Raw genomic sequence first — 20,248 nt, 5'->3', positions numbered from 1 at the left:
TTTCTAAATAAAATCATCAAAGGATTGCCTTTTGATTTCCTAGGATTTTCTTCTATTTCCAAAGAATTTTCTTCGAATTTAAGGAAAGTTTTTGAGAATTTTCAACGAATTTGAAGATTTTCCTAACAAAAAATGGACAAATGGATTTTCCATGATCATCTTCCCCTCGAATTTATATCAATTTCTCGTGTAGACGGTAGAACCGTGCGACACTTAAATTATTGAAATTCAAGGTTTGAGAATGAAATTTTAAAGCGTTGTGAAGGTCTTGACGGATAACAGTTCGGATTACTTCAGAAGGAGGACCTGAAATAAAATTCTGAATACAGTAGCAATCCACATGACCTGACTTGTCCCGTGACTAACGAATTTCCAAATCAAAATAGCTCGAAATCTACATTAGGCTCTTCTCAGACCATCATGGGCGAGATCTTGGATTCTTTTTAATTCGGTTTCAGCAGTACTTTCACTAAGGTTGCGTTAAGAATAGTCATACAGATTTTAAAACGAGACTACGATCATCACGGGATGGATCAGGCTTGGGCAGAGATTTATTTTTAGAAATTTGTGAGATTCTAGGAGGAGTATCCCACTGTGCTTTGACTGCAATGGAAGTGGACATTCTTAGGGGACTAGATACATCTTGTAATAGTGAAAAAAGGATGAAAATGAGAGACTTTTAAGGGGCCTATGATAGAAAAGGGAAGTATTTCGAGCTCTGTCTAATTGAGAGTTTAACTGTGAAGTTCTATCGAAATCGAGGTTGGTTCTGCAATGCAACATCATTTTGCCCATTTCTTAATATGAAAACAGATGCGAAGACGAACGAAGCAATTCAAACTCAACCAACGTTCCACCGTGAAATTTATCGCTACACATTATCAAGGTCACTTAAAGTGGCAGTATAAATGCGCACTAAACACATTGATAACAATGGTAAATAGAACGCGGTGCCATATTCTGTACAATAAACATTTTATTCGTTTATGACCAGCAAAACATTTTCTTAAATAAAACCAAAAAAAAAAACTGCCGAAAGATTAGAAATCCCACCCAGCATACTCTTTGCACGTATTTCGATTCTCCTTCCGACCTCGCGTCACCGCACTCGCTTCACCTTTAGCCACACACCGTTTTCGTATCTCTTTCTTCTCCTTCACGTCCATGTTCTTTTTGATTTTGTCCTTGATCACTGACGGTGCTATTGTGCTGGCCGACGTTGAATACGATCGCATACTTCTGGCATCGGACAGAATTTTCTCGACCATTTTGAAGCGATACTGGCGCGAATTTGGATCTAAATCAGCCAGATCGTCGTTTTCCAGATCGTTCAGATCATTCGAACTGACACTGGCCGCATCCGAATCATGGATTGCTGCCGGTTGCGATGATGTGATGGAATGATGTACTATCGGCACTGCCATTGGAACCGCATCATCGAAGGCATCTTCAAATTTATCATCATCTTGATCAGGCAACGGAGATCCAAGTGGAATGGTGGCTATATGCTGGGACACTGATTCGATGTACTTTTGAATGTTTGAATTGGCCGCCTCAGTTTTCACTTTCGGTTTTTTCGTCGAATTTTCAATCTCTTGCTCGACTTGTTGTCGGAACGAATCCAGTTGTGCTTCAGTGTAATTTGTACTTGCTTCCAACCGTTCACTACTGTCCGATTGCTCGACATTTTCCTCTTCATCGCTACTGTCACCCTCATCGTCGTTCGCCTCGACCATGCCGTATTCCTCCAATAAATCGTCTTCCATTTCCTTCGTGAAACCATAGCCACTGCAAGATACCTCAACGTCTATGTCATCCTCACGCGTTAGATCGTCGTATGACGGCGCTTCTGAGCTTTCGTATCCGAACTTTCTGCGAAACAATTGCCGGACACAGTTGACATCCCGTTCGAAGTAACTGGAAAGAAAAGCGTTGGACGGAATGATTAAAACGGAAAATGTTCGCCAACTGTCGATGTTCTCACTTACAATCTACTGTTTTGGTGCGATGTCGAAACCATTTGTGGAAAATCAATCAAAATTGGCTTAGCATCCGCTGTGATCATTATGTTAAATTCATTAAAATCGCCATGAATGACACCGCAGTTACCCAGGCGGACAATTAAATTCATTAGATCATCGTACAGTTGCTCCACGTCTTCCACTTCATTGACCTGAGTTCTGCAACAAAGATTACGTGAGCATATAAGTCAACTATTTCCATCCAAACCAGGAGTTGGGGTAGGAGGACTGGTAGAAAACCCGAAGTCGAAGTTGAAAACAATTAGAGGAAAACTTACAGCGTGTATCCTTCGACCAGTTCCATAATAACGCAATGCCGATTGAAATCGATGGGTCGTGGAACTGGAAATCCACGATCATGCAGGGCGGTCATGTACGCAAATTCTCTTGTAGCAGAAATGCGCGACAAATACAACCATGATGCGTTGTGACGCTTACCATGGTAGTCACGTTTCTCCTTGATGTTACGGAAACAAGTTCTTCCCAATCGATGCAATTTCAAGCACAGTGGATTGCCTTCCCCATCCGCTACAGTGTAAATGTTGGACTCTTTGCCGACACCGATTTGATTGCCGAACGATGCCACCGATTCACGTAGAGTTAACGATTTGAGAGCAAGATAATCGTAACCGGTGTTAGTTAATCGGTATCCATCAACTGAATGGGAGATTGGTGTCACATTAAGACGGAATGAAAGACGTAAACAAATGGAGACCACTTACACTTTTTGCCTCGTTCGTATGACAGCAATTTGTGTTTGCACAGCTCGCGCAACAGTTTATGTACACCACCCGCTTTCAAATTTGCTATCGATGCGGCCAGTGGTGCTGGAACTAGTTCGTGATTCTTCATTCCCATTTCGATCTGATGAAAGGAGATTTGAGGTTAAATTCTATTTTTGTTAACAGAATGAGTTAGTGTTTCGGTTCATACCGCTGTGAGTACACGAAAATCCTCTTTGGTCAGGTAACGCATCATTGTTACGTTCAATTTACCCATTTTAGCCGGGTATTTTTATCGAAAATGTTGATTTTATAAGATTTTATAAGATTTCTGGTCGTAACAGATGAATGCAGCGTGAGAATTTTTGTTGTTTACGAAATGTCAAATCTGTCAAAATCCAAAACTGGAAAAAGTACTGGAGCAGGAATTACAATGCATTGCTTACAGTGTCACCAACATAATTTTTTTTTGTCTTTGAACACTTTGAACCAATGTCAGTTGAGGCTTTAATAGATTAAGGAATTTGTTTATGCACAATGTTGACAAGTGGATCGCCACCGGTTTTTGGTGGGTTTTGATTTTGATTTTTTACACGTTGTCGCACGTTATTGACAAAATCAAGATATTTTAATAGGGAGTACGCTGATCGCTTGATGAAAATGGACTTCACCTAGCACATATTAAAGACCTTGCACATGTGTTTGACATTGCAATGTCGGCAACATAGAGAAACTTAATTTCAAACCCCACCGAAACCCCGTGCTTATTCCATCTTTATAAAAAAAGCACATACCGAACGAGCCAATCTTAATCTATTTCATTCGTACTTTCACAGTATCTTAGCTGAGAAGTATGGCTAGCTAGCTAGCTTTAAACTTATTTGGTTATTGTATGTACACATGCAGAATTTTGAAAATCGACACATTTTCTGTTTTGTGTGGTTAAGAGCTTCCATTCCTTTAGTTTATTCACCCACCAAAATATTCAAATTCACTCTGCCACTTGGTATTGCGTAGCGGAATTGTGAAAAATTTCATAGAAATCTCAAAATGAACTGACAAAAATGGCTGACGCCATTTTGAATATTCGCTTCAATAAAAATAGTTTTTATTAGTTTGTTCAAATTACAAAACGAGATTTAAAAAAGTGGAACCATTACTTTGTCAGTTTCGACGGCAGAAATGTTTTGTTTGAACATTTAGTATAGTGAAAATTATTGTGTGACGAGATAAACGTGCAGTTTGTGGAAAAATTCAGTCAAAAAGACGCACTTTTAAATATAAAAAAAAACACATTTAATTGTTTTTTCAAAAATGTGGAACCATTATTATGTCAGAAAAGGTGTGAATTAATAGTGTAAATAGGCCATAAGCCGTGTAGTGCGTCCGCCGAAGCGCTAGGGCTGCAGTTTTCAGGCCGTTTTTTCGGGTTTTGTGCTAGGAAAAAGGGGTGATTCCTCTTAACACAGAAACAGGAAATGTGTCAGTTTTCAGAATGACATGGGTATATTGGAAATTGAAAGACAAACTCTGAGGGAACATAAAATAGAATAAATGTGTTATTAGTGCCATATCATAAAAATATCACACACATTACCGGTTTACATCCAGAGGTGAACACAGCGTCTTTCATATGTCCGAGGTGAGATTATCCGAAACATAAACATCAATTTGTTATATAATTGTTTCGAAACCAAAACAAAGGTGACAGTTTGAGAAACGATGGGAATACTGTTCCGGAAAGCCATTCCACAGGGTCACTGTTAATCTAGATTGCCTGAACAATAATTTAGTTTTTAGAAAATTTATCAGCAGAAGAAAAACTGTTGTGAAATGGACACTAGAAGTTTTTAAGCGTATAACGCAGAACTAAATTTGAAAATTTGGTTATAAAAACAAGAGTTTTCATTTAGTGAAGCTATAAAAAACTAGTTGGAAGTTGTAATAAATTACATTCGCAACGGTCACTATACAAATACACACGTGAAGTCAAAGTCATTCGCTAAGCTTTATACAAAGTAACAAAGTCATGGTACAGCGTTTTTCGATTTAGTTTCCCCCTTAGTGAGACAATGTCTATTTTGTACCCCTATCAAAACAAGAGTAGAAAAAATAGAAATTTTCTCCAGGAACTGTCGTCAAGATTCAACAAAACATCATTTTCTCATGGCATCTTCAAGGTAAGGCCTGCAAGGCCTTCAAAATAAGGCTAATCATATGAAAAATGACGAATGATAACAGTGTTCCTTTGAGATTAGAGTAAGAGTATTTTATAGATTTAATCCTGGCATGCAATTTGAAAATCTAACATAACAACGAAAAAACGGTTTGATTTTCAAACAAACCTGCCCGTTTAAATTATCTTTACTGAACTCGGATAACTCTGTATTCACAATATTTTCTATTGTAACCCTCCTTTGCAGTGAATCATTTTTGACATTTGCGTTGTACAAGATCTCATTACAATTTCCTTATTATTTTGGGTGTGGTGGTGGCACTTCTAATAAGAAATCTCAAAAACTTTGCAGCTCGTCGAGCTCGGTACATAAAATTCCCTTTTGTCCGTAGTCCGTAAGGTTTAGTGTTAGTCAAATTTAAGGATTAAATTATTGAATCTCCAGCGGTCAAACGTTTTGTATTTTTTCTACGTGAATTTGTAACTAGTTTTCGGTGATATTGTTAAAAAGAAGAAAATATGGGTTTAAAGGGCTGTCAGATCACATTGGACAATCCATGGAATACGTACTATGCTGGCCAAACCGTGAATGGAAAAGTGGTATTCACATTCGACTCAACAAAAAAGATTCGAGGTAAGGAAAACAAAGCCATTTGTGTGGTCAATTCATGCAGCAATTGTGTTTCTATTCGGTTTTTTTTTTGCCTATGAACTACGATACTGGTGTGCTCTCCTCCCTACCTCTCTTATGGTATTTTGATTAGCGGTTTGAACATCTCTAATTTTTTAAGTGAATTTATTTTTAGCGGTGTTGTCAGTGCTGCTCCGCTCAATTCATTGTGCATGCAAATTTGTATTTATATTGTTATTTATATAGTCGCGTGAGAATATCGCTATATTTTGAGATTTTATTGGCACGACACAATAAAGCGGTCTATGCCACGCGTTATGATAGGCTTACATACCTATCGAATATTATGCAAATGTTTTTGAAAAACCGGCTAGGTAAATCCAATTGGCCGGTTCACACGTTATACGTGGTATATGTTACCGGTTAGTACATTGATAAAGCGATAAAAACAGATTTCGGCGTCAGTAATTGTAGTTGATAAGAATTTAGTTCAAAGGAGGGGCGGGAAAACAGGAAAAGCAGGAAAATATGAAAGAATGCTTTTTCGCCAGTAGCTACTGTTGTATGCACAAACCCGATTTTCAAACAAATAAATTTTGTTTCTTCTTGTTAAGAGTGATATCGCCAAAACTTCAGGTGATTTTTGTAACTTTGGGAACAAGCGGTCTCCGATTTTAATGAGTGATAGCTCGTTGGATTCGCCTTTTAATTCTAGGAAACACGTATCTTTCACTTTTTCGAAAAAAAAATTACTTTCTGTGAAAAGTGTTCAAAAGTTGTTCCACATAAAAAACTAATTATTGTTCCGGAGTCCTGAGATCATGCCCTACACGCTAACACTTTATTTGAGTAAAATCCGCCGAGAAAAATTTATTAATTTTTCTCTTGATATTACTAACACTGGATATTTTGTAACGATATATGTTCGCGACATAGCGAAGCGTATAAGGTAACAGAATAGTAGATGATATGATATGATGATAGGGTTGGACAACGGCAGTCACAGAGAACGGACGTGTTTATGCGTTGCTCTCTAAAAGTGTTTCTTTTGTGTGGCTGTGTGTGAATTCATTTTCGATTTTGTCTAATTTCTGTGCCAACTTTTACGGCTTTGGTGTTTTTATTTTGCTGTAATGGTTAAATGGTGAAATTATTTTAAAGGTTTTATTAACGAAGTCAAAGTGTTGTTCTCGTAGGTCATTTTATCTTTGATCAATAAAGTCGTTCTCGCCTCATTGTGCGATATCAACAATTGTGTTATTTCCTTTGTTATTTAACATGTGCTTCGTGGCGTCGGTGTACGGATTAACAATCGACTCTACCAGAAGCTAATGCTAAATTACGTGCTCGATTAATGTACGAAAATGACACATTGCCGTATGGCATCTGGCAGTCAATTTTAGTGCAGGTAAGGTACAAACGCCTCGGGTTCTCATTTGACACCCCAAAACCACATAGCAAATTTTTACAAATTTGCTGTGGTACAATCCCAAGATACAGAAACTATCTTGTACTCCAAAATGACCGCGAGGTTTAACAGATCTATTGATTGATACGTTGTATGGATGTCAAGGGATATGACGAAATACGAATCATTCAAACGGTACAACCTGCAACGCCAGAACGAGTTCAGTCACATGGTGGCATGGCGATTTATACGAAGAGGCAACTCATGGCCTATGGTGATTAGACACTTGCTATTACCTAAAACTAATAGCCGTAACCGTAACAAAGTCGGAAATATCAAAAAACCCAACATTCGCGTTCTCCATAAAAGAAACCATATCGACATAATGTCAATAGTAGAAAGAGCTACAACATGACAATGTTGATAGCGCCATCTTTGGGAAAATGTACAGGTCAATTAGTGATGGTTGTGGTATTCGCATACCACCCACGGCTTGGAGAATTCACAACGTATGGGACGTTAACACACGGTCGATTTGTGAACAATCTAAGTCGGGAGAGATATGATGTAAAATCACAGTACATATGATCAAGAGACTTGTACAATAGCACAACAGGCCCATCTGAGGCTTAGGTGCTGGGCTTACACCCTCCCATCTAATCTAATCTAATCTAATCTAGATGATATGAAATTACTCCCGTAGAAGCGTTCCAGACGCTGTTCCAGCAGTTGGGCCCACAGAAAGAAGGAAAAAATCTGCATTTTGGCACCAACTTTTTTTACAAGACTTCGGTAGGCTTGCAGCACAAAAGTACTGGTTTCATTTATATGTGGGACGATAGTGGGTGAGGCCAGCTACAACACCCCATACTCAGTTCCGCGGAACATAGAAGCTGCAGAGAAGGCGGACTCTCCGAACATTCACTATGTTATTAGTAATAACTCTCGCGGATATACTCACACCAAGCTGTGCGTATACTCTACCTGTAGGTCTTTCCAAGGCCGACATTCGTACATCATTACAATAATTTAAAATAATTGTTTCTTGAGTTATTGCCAAAAAACTGTTTTCGTTACCCTCTGACATGTCCTCACTTTTGAAACTTTTTCACAGAAAGTAAATTTTTTTTCAAAAAAATAGCAGATACGTGTTCGCTAGAATTAAACGACGAATCGAATGAGCTATCACTCATTAAAATCGGAGACCGCTTGTTCCCCAATCACCTGAAGTCTTGGCGATATAACTCTTAATACCTTTCATTCGACATATCGCACACAATTTTTGGGTCAAAATCGAGGTCAAAACATCCAGACATATACCGGAGAAAAACAGGCAAAACAAGGAAAACACGCTGTTCTGTTTGCATTCTCGCCATTAGCTACAGATCAGTGAACCACATTTTCCTAAATTTAAAATATTCTGATTCGTCTCGTGAATACCTTTCATTTGACATATCGCGCACTATTTTTGAGCGAGCACTTCAGTGACATGCAGGGAAAACTAGTGAAATCTTCAATTGTTAAGAAAATCGGGTTTGTACATACATACAACAGTAGCTTCTGGCGAGAAAGCAAGAAAAACTGCATATTTTTCTACATTCACTGTTTTCCCGCACCTCCGATTAGAAAACAATATTTCAATCTGACCGATAACAATTATTTGGCCGATAAGCCCAATTGGATTGGATTGGATGAGAGATTGTATAGGATAATGTGTGTGAGTTGATATATCGGAAATATCGGAAAAATTGAATATTGGAGAATGTATGTACAATGACCACATCTGCTGTTTGCTGACGTGAGTGACATCTTCCAAGCAGTTTAATTTTCGTTGTCAGTAACAAATACATCAAGATTGTTGACGTTTTACATTCGTTTAACTGTGGAAAGGCACCATCCATTCTAACATCCTCCATGCACAATTTTGGTTATTTCTATGAAATTTCATATTTCGAAAGTATCCTTGGGGCTGCTAGTAGTCCAATGTCCAATGACTTCTAAAGAACCTAAGCTTTGGGGCCGTTCAAAAATTACGTTATGCCATTTCACGAGTTTCTTTTGACACACTCTCGTCACCCAAAGAGGGGTCAAATTTATTCCAAATTTGCAAGAACCGTCACAATTTCTAGAACATATTCCTCCTTCCTAACGGCTTGAAATTTTTTGTGAACAGCCCCTAAAGCACAACAAGTAACAAATGGCCTTTAGCACCGATTTTGACAATTCTAGTTTGAAAATGACAAATCTACTTGGAATATTATATTCAACAGCGAACGATCTTGAACAACAGTCATCCTACCATAATTGTTACAAGTTTGAGAATCACATTTCGAGATCATTTTTCTTACCGACTTAAAATAGAAGCAAAAATTTCGTCAGTATAAGCAAGGTGACGCAATAAATCAAAGAATTTGCATGATAACATTCTCTGTGACACAATGTCGGTGTTTCATTTTCACTATGTGCCCGGATAGTAACAACATTTATCTCTGACGAACGATACTGTCCGTGAATGCTACGGGATCGTTGCATAATTGTCACAATTGATTAAATTAAAATGGAATTCCATACCAGTCATACAAGTCATACGATACAACAAAAGTCAATCTTAAATGATGTTCATTCATTAACTGGCTGTGGCCCAATGAACTTCTGCCGTTTATTATGCGTTAGACTTTCGAAATTTTGCTGCGATAAACTAGATGAGTCATCACTTACAATTCGGGAAAAACAAGTAGCAAAAGACAAAAAACAATTTATATTCTCAACTCTTATCTCCGTAGAATGTTACGGTTGTTGGTGTAATTTAAAATGTTTTGCTGACACTCCTGCCCCGAGTAGCTCAGTCGGTAGAGTATTGGACTCTTAATCCAAGGGTCGTCGGTTCGAGTCCGGTCTCGGGCGATTTTTTTTGCTGTTTTGCTTTTTTTCTATCGTTTGAAATTTGTCTTGTATATTAGGTAACATGTCAGGAATGCATTACACCGCTCTATTGATACAAACGATTTTTTTTTTATTTTTTATTTCTTCCAGGAATTATCATAAAATTCCTTAGTGAAGCGAACACGTCATGGAGCGAAACGAAAAAGGTGAAGGACAGCGAGGGAAAAGAGCGCGAAGAAACAGAGAATCTAACTGGTCACGAGGAATACTTCCAAATCCAATACTATTTGCTCGGCGGCAAAAATAGTAATTCTAACTCTATCGAACAGTCCAACTATAATCAACCTAATCAACAACCAAAATTTCAGGCTCTGAGATCGAACTTCCAGCTGGCGAACACACCTATCCATTTACTTGTGCTTTGCCGCCGCAACTTCCGTCTTCATTCGAAGGTGAATTCGGTCACATTCGATACACGATCAAAGTGACTCTTGATCGACCATGGAAATTCGATCAAGACAGTAAAATGGCGTTCACTGTCATCTCGCCGGTGGATCTGAATATGAATCCACGGGTGAAGGAACAATTTAAGTTGAATCTCGAAAAGTCATTCTGTTGCTTCTGCTGTCGATCTGGACCATTGGCGTTCATTGCGACGCTGCCGGTCACTGGCTTTGTGTCGGGTCAATCAATTCCTATTCTGGCTGAATGTGACAATGCCAGCAACGTAAAGGTAATTGATGGCAAAAAAAAGTTTTTTTTTTACTTTAATGGCTAGACGATGCTAAATCCATGTCTCTATTGCTAGGTTAACGCCATCAAGTTCATTTTACGTAAAGTGGTCGCATTTCGTAAGTTGTGTGCCCTTTGAATGTTGAGTCAAATTGTTGACTGAAAAATCGAATTACAGACACGAATCAGCCGAGACGCGAAACGAAGAAGGATAAAATTACCATTGCCGAGTTGAGCGTTGGACCGGTTGACGAGCACGGCTCGCAAACGTGGCAACAAAAGTTAGATATTCCACCATTGCCACCATCCAATCTTGTAAATTGCGGGATAATCGATTTGGATTACGAATTGAAGGTGAGTGTTCGCCCTCTATTGACACTGCGGAAAGTGATCTGGATCGCATAACTAAGCCGGACATGAATATTCATAAATTTCGAGTGTTTAAGCTCCATCAAGTCAAGTTACATCAAAAATCGATTCAATATTTTCCACAGGTCATTCTGGATGTTGCCGGTGCACATCGGAATTTGGAAGGTAAAATTCCAATTGTCCTCGGCACAATTCCGTTGGTGTCATTCCAACCACCAGCTCCGTACACGGATGTGCCACAATTAGATCCACAACTAGCACCAACGAAACCAGTCAGTCCAGCAAGTCCGGCCCCAGGCGGTGCGGTTGGCTGGAACACGAACGATGTTAACAGTAGCCTGTATCCAAATATGCGTAAGAATTGAAGACAACGCGCTCGTGATTTGATATTGACCATAAAGTTAACTTACAGCTCCACCAACGTACGAAGAAACTACCTTCAAGGCGAACATCACCGACAAACATGATTCGGAGCACACCATTATGGTTGGAACGAATGAATTCGCTCCGCGCTATCCAACGTATGCATTTAATCCGACGGCTCCTGGTAATATGTAAAAGCCATTTATTGTGCCTTCGCATTGCTAAATCGAAGTGGGGTAGATCTTCCTTCGGTGGAGTGGATAAAACACAAACTCTTTGATTCAATTAACTTTAATGCTAAGCTACAGAAAGTTTCCTTTTTTCTGTTGTTTTCGATGAATTAATTTATGTTCGACGTTACGGTGGAGTGTGTATGACACACTGTTGTATTAATTGGTGCACAAGAAACAAAGAACCCATCTCAAGGGTACCTATCTATCTAACATAGTGAGCACTCTTCTTGATGGCAATTTATTTCCGGTTCAGTTGGAAACTAGTCCCTCGGTTGAAATTTTCTAAATTTCAAAATTTATTGTTCGATGAAAATTTATTTATTTATTTTTTCGTGTTGCATTCATTCGTATTGTAACCGCAACAAGTGCTTTAAGACAAATCATTTTTATCGTTGATTTTTATAAAAAACAAGAAACGAAATTCTTATTTTGCAGTGCCTAGCAAAAAAACAATTTAAAAGAAAAAAATCGAAAAAATAAGTTAATGTTAAAACTAGTCAGACGCCACACTCAGACAACAATTTACCTTTCATATTGCACAAAAAAGAAAAAAAAACATTTTTTGCTAAATACAAAATACAATTTCAGTTGAAATTTTTTGAAATTAATTTTTTTGTATGAACTTTTGTTGGTTATTGTACTAAGTTTATGTTAAGAAATTTAATTACAAAAATTAATTCTACGCAAAAAACGATTTTTTTAATTAAAAAGAAAAAAAAAATTACAAAACAGAAGATTGTTGTTGTTAAGTAACCTCTGCTCGAGTGACCTGGGCCGGACTGGCTCGAACAAGTCCTTCGTTGTATGAACAAAATTTGGCACTACTTTTGCAACTAGTTTTACAACTACTTTTCCCAATACTTTTGCAAGTTGTTCAACCATGAATACCCTCATCCCTTTACGAAATGCTTCGACATACCGACCTGTTCAAACGGAGAGAACTTTGCCGTCACAAAAATTTTCGCGTACTTAAACGGGGCTCCGATCATGACATGACCCAACGTCAAATGCATAAAAAAATTACTTTGAGAGCTGTTTTTGGCACTACTTCAGAAAAAACGTTGAAACTGATTTTGCCATTATTTCAGCGGACACGGCAAAAGTATTGACAAAAAGATTGTTTTGCCACTTCTTCAGCTCTTAACAAAAATTCTGAAGTAGTTGCAGAATTAGCTGCATGAAGATGTATCTAGTCTTCAATCTAGCCTTGGGTGAAGTGTTTTTCCTACTTCAGAGGGGTTTTCATCAGGCGTCCCACTTGTCCGAAATGTCCGAAATTTTACACATTTGTCCGAAATTGTCCGAAATGTCCGAAATATTCTTCAAGACCTGACCAGAATTAAATATATAAACTTATAAAAGTCTCATTTTCAAAAAAATTGCCTGCGGCGCGCTTCACAGAATTTTTAATTGAACTTTCAGTCTATCAATACTTTGTCCCTAAATTTTTATTCACTTGACTGTAAGTCAAATGGGTCTTTATGGCAGAAAATACCGGAAAATGTGTATAGGTACCGCGATCACTATAATTGAAAATTATGTGGAACTATGACGTTAAATATGAAACGTTAAATGTGTAATATTTTTTTAACTTGAGTAAATCTAAATCGATTTTCAAAAACGTTTTGTTCGAAGGAGAACTGAATTCCTCAGGTCAAGTTTTTAAATGGGCGTTATCAGCTCAATGGTCTGGGAGTAGTTCTCGAAAAACCGATATGCTCATTGTTTATTTTCCTATGGAACACGATAACTAACTCAGCTAATTCTCTAGACCTGGTTATCATTCAAAAAAGCATTTCCTCAAAAAAAATCCGGTCTTTCTGATTATGGTACTCGGGCATAATGTTACAATTCTTCCTTCGAGTGAAAATCAATAAATCAATATTAAGATAATAATATAACGAGTGAGCGCTGCATGCGAATGAATATGTTAGAAAATAGATGTAGCTCTAAAAGACAGCCACGTTAAGAGTTTCCTGCGTCACATCTTGGCTGACTCCAATATCTTTTTTAAGCATTTTTTTCAGTATAGTCGACATTAAAAAATTTCGAATAGAAGGGAGAATATGATCGAATTTTTGAAGTAATAGTAGGAAAAGTAGACAAAAATTCCAACAGGTTTAATGGAAACTAATTACAAGATTCGCCTGTGGCGCATCGAAATTTCAACCTTGCTTGTGATCATTATTTCTTCCATCCTTCGATGAAATACATGCAAATGATGTAGGTCGACGAAGGAAGTGTATTGACTAAAAACCACATATTTGAGGAAATTATTCTATGCGAGGAAAATGTATTTCTCAGCATTTGTCCAAAATTTGAGGAACGGAAAGAAGCCTGACCCGTATTCAACCTGGTTTTATTTAAACATACAGTCTCGCAAGGTTGAAATACGACATGTTTCTGATTCGGGAGTTGTGGTTTGTAATTGAATTCACAAGAATTTCGTTTGACAAATGAAGATCTGGATTTCTGTTTTCCGAATTTTTATACTAAAATACCAAATCTAGATTTTCGTTTGTTTGACGAAATTTATATGGGATCTATTACAAACCCTTACCTCAGAAACATGTCAGATATTATTCTTCCGCGACATGCATTAGTTAACCTACATCTTTAACACTATCTTTTCGTCAAGGTTTCAAGCCCTCTATTCAGGTTTATGATCTGTACAGCTACAGGTCATGTCAATGTATACTTTTAAAAAAAAATCTCATCTCTCTCATCTCATATAAAGCCTTAGAATTTGTTGGTGGAATGGACTTAAATGACTTACAGACTTTTTCTAATGCGTAACTTTAGTGAAAATTAGAAAAACAATGTCCGAAAAATTTGCAGAAAATGTCCGAAATTTTTATGAATTGTCCGAAATGTCTGAATTTCGGACAAGGCAAAATTTAGTGGGACGCCTGGTTTTCATATTCATACAAAAAAAAGAACAAAAAATGCCCATAGGGCCAGTTAAGGTCTTCCTTCTTCCACTTTTAAGAAACCTGAGTGCATCATCAATAATCCCTAATTCTCGAATCGAAAAAGTTAGGTTTCAATTCAGCGCCGATTTTTGAAAATTCGGTGTCCCTGTGTCTCATAGAAACGACAAATTATTGCATTGCCAAATACAAAAACATTTCTTCGACTTTCACTTTTTAGCCGTAGAAGGGCCCTTGTGCAAACCAACTGGTGTGAAAATGAAGATAAATTCTGATGCATAAAGAATGCAATAGAATTTTTGGCTAAGGTCCTGTCGTGCCAGAAAACTCAAACTTTCAGATTTTGAACGCGTCTGACGGCTGTTCAATAAAAACATTTTGTTTTTCATCTTTGATTGGGATCGAATGTCCTTTATTTTATATGTTGTTGGACTGACCTTAAAGGTGTCAGGGACTCTATCAAACGAAACAGAAACATTTTTGAAACCAACTTTCACAAAGTTGCGCAATCATTCTGGATGTAACAAATCTCTGCCAGCACTGTCCTTCTACAAAATTTCCGAAAGTAGAAAGTGCGAGTTCTCGTTTTACCAAATTCGCCGACCCCCTTCTAGCACTGACTGTCAACGTAGAAAAGGTGCAGAAATTTACCATAGGCTTGGAACCGTCAACCGTGGCCTTTTTAGGGATTCAAAGTGCCTTACAGTACCGGTTTATGAAGATCTTGTTAACTTGGAAGTAAATGCAAACATTTTCTTTGTCGAGCTTCGAGGACCTTCTTTAACTTTCTCAGGGGTTCTGGGTTTCCTGGACATTTTAGTAATAAATCCTAGAAGTTTCGATGAATTTGAGGATTTTCAATTTTCAAGATTTTAAATTTTGAATTTTATTGACTTCAATGCTCATCCCGTATCCTGTAATGTACAATGTGATATTCGCTTGATTTTATTTTGAGGTTTTCGACACATCAGTTGATCAGAGGTCATCTTCGATTTCCTGATAAAACTGGCTCAGCTGTGATGATGCAGCGATTGACACGTGAACCTTTTGTGTTACAGCCTGAACTCAGTTTTTTATTCCAATCATTCTCCTCAATATTCATGTGAATTCAATATAAAAAAGTGCAAATGTGACGACAGTCACCACACATAAATCAAAAAATTAACCTAAAACGTTCGTTCAACAAAACTACAATTCAACTTTGGTCTCCTTTGCAGCCTTTTCATTCTCAACAAAATTCTTGTATCGCTCCTCAAGGAATTCAAACAACACATCCATCGCTGACCATGAAGTCCATTCGTGTTCCTTGTGGCCAGCAGAAAGTCGCTGTACATCAAGAGGATGTTGGTACTTGGACGGTGTGTTTAGCGGCTGGGCAGATGTTACCCAATTTCTGCAGATCTGAAACGTAAAATGTGTTCGATGAAATGACCCGAACGCGTTTTTCGCCGAAAGTAGACGAACCTTTTGCATGTGTTTACGAATAGCCGGGGGAATCGAATTGTGAACGGAATCGGTTAATCCAACCGCAAATACTTTGTTCTTGAATGCCTCGACATGCTGTTGAGCCTGAAATTCAACGGAAACGAATAAGTTGGTGCAAAGAGCAGAACAACTCGAGCCTCTCACCAAATCCATTGTAACATGGCCTCCGAAGCTGTGGGCTACGATTGCAATACCCTCGATGTTTGCGTCGGCTATCATCTGAGACCACACCGAATGGGCATGTTCTGACGGAGATGCGTGGCCGGGAATGTCTTCGTCATTTCGCTCATTGTCGTTCGTATTCAATACGAGAACGTCGTAGCCATTCTTCCTTGCTAAATTTATGTATGGAATTTGAGTTCCATGGTTAAGTGACTGATTCATAATTAATCGTCGGGCCCACTGTCCGGCACGGACCACTCCACTGCCATTAATCAATATCAACAACTTTTTCACGTCGTTCAAATCTCGTTTCGTAGCAAAGACAAAGGTAGCTTCACTTTCGGGAACATCCGACGGAACGTGGATTTTGTGCAGACCATTCTTTTCGAGCAACTCGTACACATATTCTGTGATAACCTCACCGAGAGCCTCGTAATGTTTTTGATTGCGCTCGTGTTCCGAACTTATTGCAAATTCGAATGGCTTGTCTGTACACAGGCCAGTGCTTGGATCTATTTGTCGTAATTGTCCTTCTACCAATGGGGAGAGAGAGAGAAATGAATTTTTAATCTAACGAATGATCAAGCAGATCGGCTCACCCTCATTAAAACCGTAACCGAATCCTTCGAGTGTCTTTGGGAATGCATTCTCCTGTGCCATTGTAGGATGTGGCTGTGAATTGTGTGATTCGAACGATTTAAAACACTGAAATAACACGAAAATACTTGGAAAAAATTTGCTCGTCAGCATATCACATTAAACTTTCAAAACATTTGGAATGTTTACAATACAACGAATGAAAGCGGGGTGCATAACATTCGAAAAATTGCATATTGATGACAGCGATGACAGATGCACCATTCCATGAAATATTTCGAATTTCGAATCTATTTACGCGCATTTTTTTGAAAATGATTTGGAATTCAATTTTGATGATTGAAATGGATCAATCGACCAAAAGGGAAGGGAAAACCGAAAGCTTTTAACGAAACCGGTTTTCGGTATACCGGACGTTGTGATACCGGTATTACCGGTAGTTTCGGTATTTCATATAATAGTCTTGGCTCTTATGTTTAAAAAAAAAAACCGGTCCGCGCGCAAAAAATGTATGAAAAATGACTATTTTTGAAAAAGACATGTTTTATAAATTTTAAAGCCCAATCGAATGGTATAACTGAAAAACTCGGTAAACGCCTAGCGCGCGGATTGACATAAGAACCCAGACTATAATCTTCATTTCTTAATAATACTTTACATTATACCTACTAAATTTAATAGCGCTCACCCCTTGGCAAAATTCTAGCCTACATTTGTGCGCAAAAATATTCGTTTTTTGATGATTTCTCTGAACGAAAATCTTTTTCTGAAAAAGTAAAACCATTAAAGCATGGAAGAATGTGTTACTTTTAAAGCAAAAATTGGTTTGTATGTCATAACTTTATCCACTTGGAATTTTTAATTTAAAAGTAAAACATTTTTGGTTGCTTTAATGGTTTTACTTTTTCAAAAAAAAGATTTTCGTTCAGAGAAATCATCAAAAAACGAATATTTTTGCGCACAAATGTAGGCTAGAATTTTGCCAAGTAAGTTTAAGGTTGTGTAGGAGTCCACAAAAAATTTATAAATTCTCCAGTTGTCGAAACTGTTCATTTTTTTATTGATGTAGTGCTTGCACTAATTCACTGAAGTCCAATATCTAGTGTTGGTACCTACAGATAATTTCGGCATCTACGAGACTCAGACTCATCTACTAAAAACAATTTTGAAATTGTTATCACCTACCTATGTTATTGATTTGAGACTCCAAATTCAACTGAAAGCTTTGACAATGTAGTTTTGGCGGGTCATCAAAATTCAGTCGATTTTAAACCAATAATCTTTTTCGATTTTCACTCATATGGACTAGAATTCTTGGGAATTGGAGCAGTAATTCAGGAAAAGAGTTTTCGAAAATGGGTTGTGATGGAAGTTACAGATTTAGCCGCAAAAATCGACTGCAGCGCCAACTTTGTAATTTTCTTTCTCGAATTTCACAAGTAATTTCTACTCAAACTGGAATAATTTTGTAATTTTACTTAAAAAATACAAACTCTACTACCGAGTCAAAACATAAACAACCAGAATACATGTCTTATTTACGAGCGTCATATACCTTGATCGCAATTCTTCTTCTTCTTAAAATGGCGGAAATCACAACCCATTGACACTAAAAAGTCTGCTTTCGAAGTGTTTGTATAGGTTTGTTCCAAGTAACTGTAAACACGAACTTTGACAACTCGAACAACGACAATTTCATCCATAGCAACGTCGCTTACGTGATATTACATACAAATCGACCAACGTCGCCTACGCGATTTACACAGAGGTATTATTGAGGTTATGGTTATATGGATGAAATTTGACAATTCATATGGCCTTGGAACAAACCTATTGTTGAAAACGATTTAATTTGTCCTCCGTTAACTTTCACATGGAAATCAAGGGTTTAAAAAATATATTTCAAAGAAATTGGTAACTCATAAGGGGATTTATCGCATTAAAACTCCTCAGTCCTATTGAGATTTAGAAGAACCTTAGAAGCTCAATCTTAAGATTTAACTCGAGCCTTTTCTGTTACTATAGAAAAATGTCGATATTTCTCAAGCATTCCTATAACCCTTGAAATTTTCACTTTTTCTTTAGTTTTTCACAAAGTTTTTGATGCAAAATACTACATTCACGGTGGGGCTGAACCAAATTTAAATAAAAAAGTCAGATAACCTCAATTTTTTTTTCATGAAATGTTAGCATGGGTTGAGTGTAGATAATATACATAAAAAATAAAAAAAATCACCGAGCCGTTTTTCAGAAAGTACTTTTCAACTGTTTGTAGACTGTCTCATACATGTGTGGGACGTTTTTTTGATATGCTAACGTAAGTATAGCCAGTGCTCTCAGCTTTTGATTGATACCATACTTGCCATATAAGTTTGGAAAAATTAGCAGCTACTGTCCCTACTGTGTGGTATAAAAAATGGAGAGTAAGAGACATTTTTATTTTGTACAATTGAAGAAAAACCTTATTTTTGTTATTCTTTCATCTTATTTCTGTTAAATAATAAAAAAAACCAAAGAAAAACTAAAAAAATAATTTTGCTCCAAAAATCACTCATTTTTTATACCAGTAGGGACAGTAGCTGCTAAACTTTCCAAACTTATATGGCAAGTATGGTATCAATCGAAAGCTGAGAGCACTGGCTATACTTACGTTAGCTTAGCATATCAAAAAAACGTTCTACATATGCATGTGACAGTCTACAAACAGTTGAAAAGTACTTTCTGAAAAACGGCTCGGTGAATTTTTTATTTTTTATGTATATTATCTACACTCAACCCATGCTAACATTTCATGAAAAAAAAGTTGAGGTTATCCGACCTTTTTATTTAAATTTGGTTCAGCCCCACCGTGATTTCAAATAATTTCAAACTTTGGTAAAAACCGGTATTCAAAGTGCTAAAACCGGTATTCGGGATCCCGGTATTACCGAAACCGTTTTTTACCGAATTCCCTTCCCTACAAATTTGTCAGGAAACAATTTTTTTTCTATTTTTATTCGATGCTACGTATCATACTGCGGCATGTCTTGAAAATGTAATCGTTATTTTTAGAGTATGATGAGGACCCTACACTGTGAAAGGTCCAATCTTCCTCATCTTCAATTTGTTTTAAAAATATAAAAAATGTTGCTGTCTCTTGACTAATTGCGTAGCTTTCGCAAGTTTGACATTTCAAAACAATAGGGCATGGATATTGTTGACGGTTTCACTTTTCAGCAAATTCTATTCAGCTGAATGTGGCGCTTTTGTAGTTTTCAGGGTAAACTATAGTACATACGTCGTACCATGCCCTTATAGGGAAAAGGCTGAAAACTATAGAATTTTATGTAAAGCTCGCGTTGCTAAGTGTAGCAGTACCTACAGTAAGGCTCACTGACAAAATGTGTGCTCACTAAGGGTAAGTTTTCTTTAAAGACTCTTTAGCGGTAAGTAAACGGTGTTGAGGAATTTCGCGCCGCGTCATTCACAATAACCCCCAAAGTGACATTTTCCTTATACAAAATGTGTCATTCTGTCAATTATTGTGAATGACGCGG

The 20,248-nt window shown here is 37.5% G+C and overlaps 3 protein-coding genes and 1 non-coding gene across 4 annotated transcripts; 2 read left to right on the top strand and 2 right to left on the bottom strand.

Moving 5' to 3' along the window:
- Positions 1-956: 956 nt before the first annotated feature.
- Positions 957-3,162, bottom strand: LOC119076054 (serine/threonine-protein kinase rio2). The gene is made up of 5 exons (XM_037182689.1): positions 2,955-3,162; positions 2,744-2,885; positions 2,300-2,678; positions 1,989-2,180; positions 957-1,917 (listed from the first exon to the last, which is right to left on the bottom strand). The coding sequence occupies exons 1-5, from the start codon at positions 3,018-3,020 to the stop codon at positions 1,041-1,043; spliced, it is 1,656 nt and encodes a 551-aa protein (XP_037038584.1). The 5' UTR covers positions 3,021-3,162; the 3' UTR covers positions 957-1,040.
- A 2,016-nt stretch (positions 3,163-5,178) lies between these two features.
- Positions 5,179-12,115, top strand: LOC119076090 (arrestin domain-containing protein 17). Its single transcript, XM_037182744.1, has 7 exons — positions 5,179-5,553; positions 9,992-10,147; positions 10,210-10,574; positions 10,650-10,692; positions 10,752-10,927; positions 11,068-11,296; positions 11,355-12,115. Exons 1-7 carry the CDS (start codon positions 5,439-5,441, stop codon positions 11,498-11,500), a joined length of 1,230 nt encoding a protein of 409 aa, XP_037038639.1. The 5' UTR covers positions 5,179-5,438; the 3' UTR covers positions 11,501-12,115.
- On the top strand, positions 9,789-9,862 carry Trnak-cuu. The gene has a single exon. It is a non-coding gene; the product is annotated as a tRNA-Lys (tRNA).
- A 3,234-nt stretch (positions 12,116-15,349) lies between the features above and the next one.
- LOC119076119 (FAM172 family protein homolog CG10038) lies at positions 15,350-16,934 on the bottom strand. Its single transcript, XM_037182787.1, has 4 exons — positions 16,715-16,934; positions 16,098-16,648; positions 15,933-16,037; positions 15,350-15,869 (listed from the first exon to the last, which is right to left on the bottom strand). The coding sequence occupies exons 1-4, from the start codon at positions 16,863-16,865 to the stop codon at positions 15,657-15,659; spliced, it is 1,020 nt and encodes a 339-aa protein (XP_037038682.1). The 5' UTR covers positions 16,866-16,934; the 3' UTR covers positions 15,350-15,656.
- Positions 16,935-20,248: the final 3,314 nt, after the last annotated feature.

The sequence above is a fragment of the Bradysia coprophila genome, unplaced genomic scaffold, assembly GCF_014529535.1.
Source record: "Bradysia coprophila strain Holo2 unplaced genomic scaffold, BU_Bcop_v1 contig_232, whole genome shotgun sequence".
In the NCBI taxonomy this organism is placed as follows: domain Eukaryota; kingdom Metazoa; phylum Arthropoda; class Insecta; order Diptera; family Sciaridae; genus Bradysia; species Bradysia coprophila.
The sequence above is the reverse complement of the archived record's forward strand: the minus strand, read 5'-3'. Positions and strand labels throughout refer to the sequence as shown.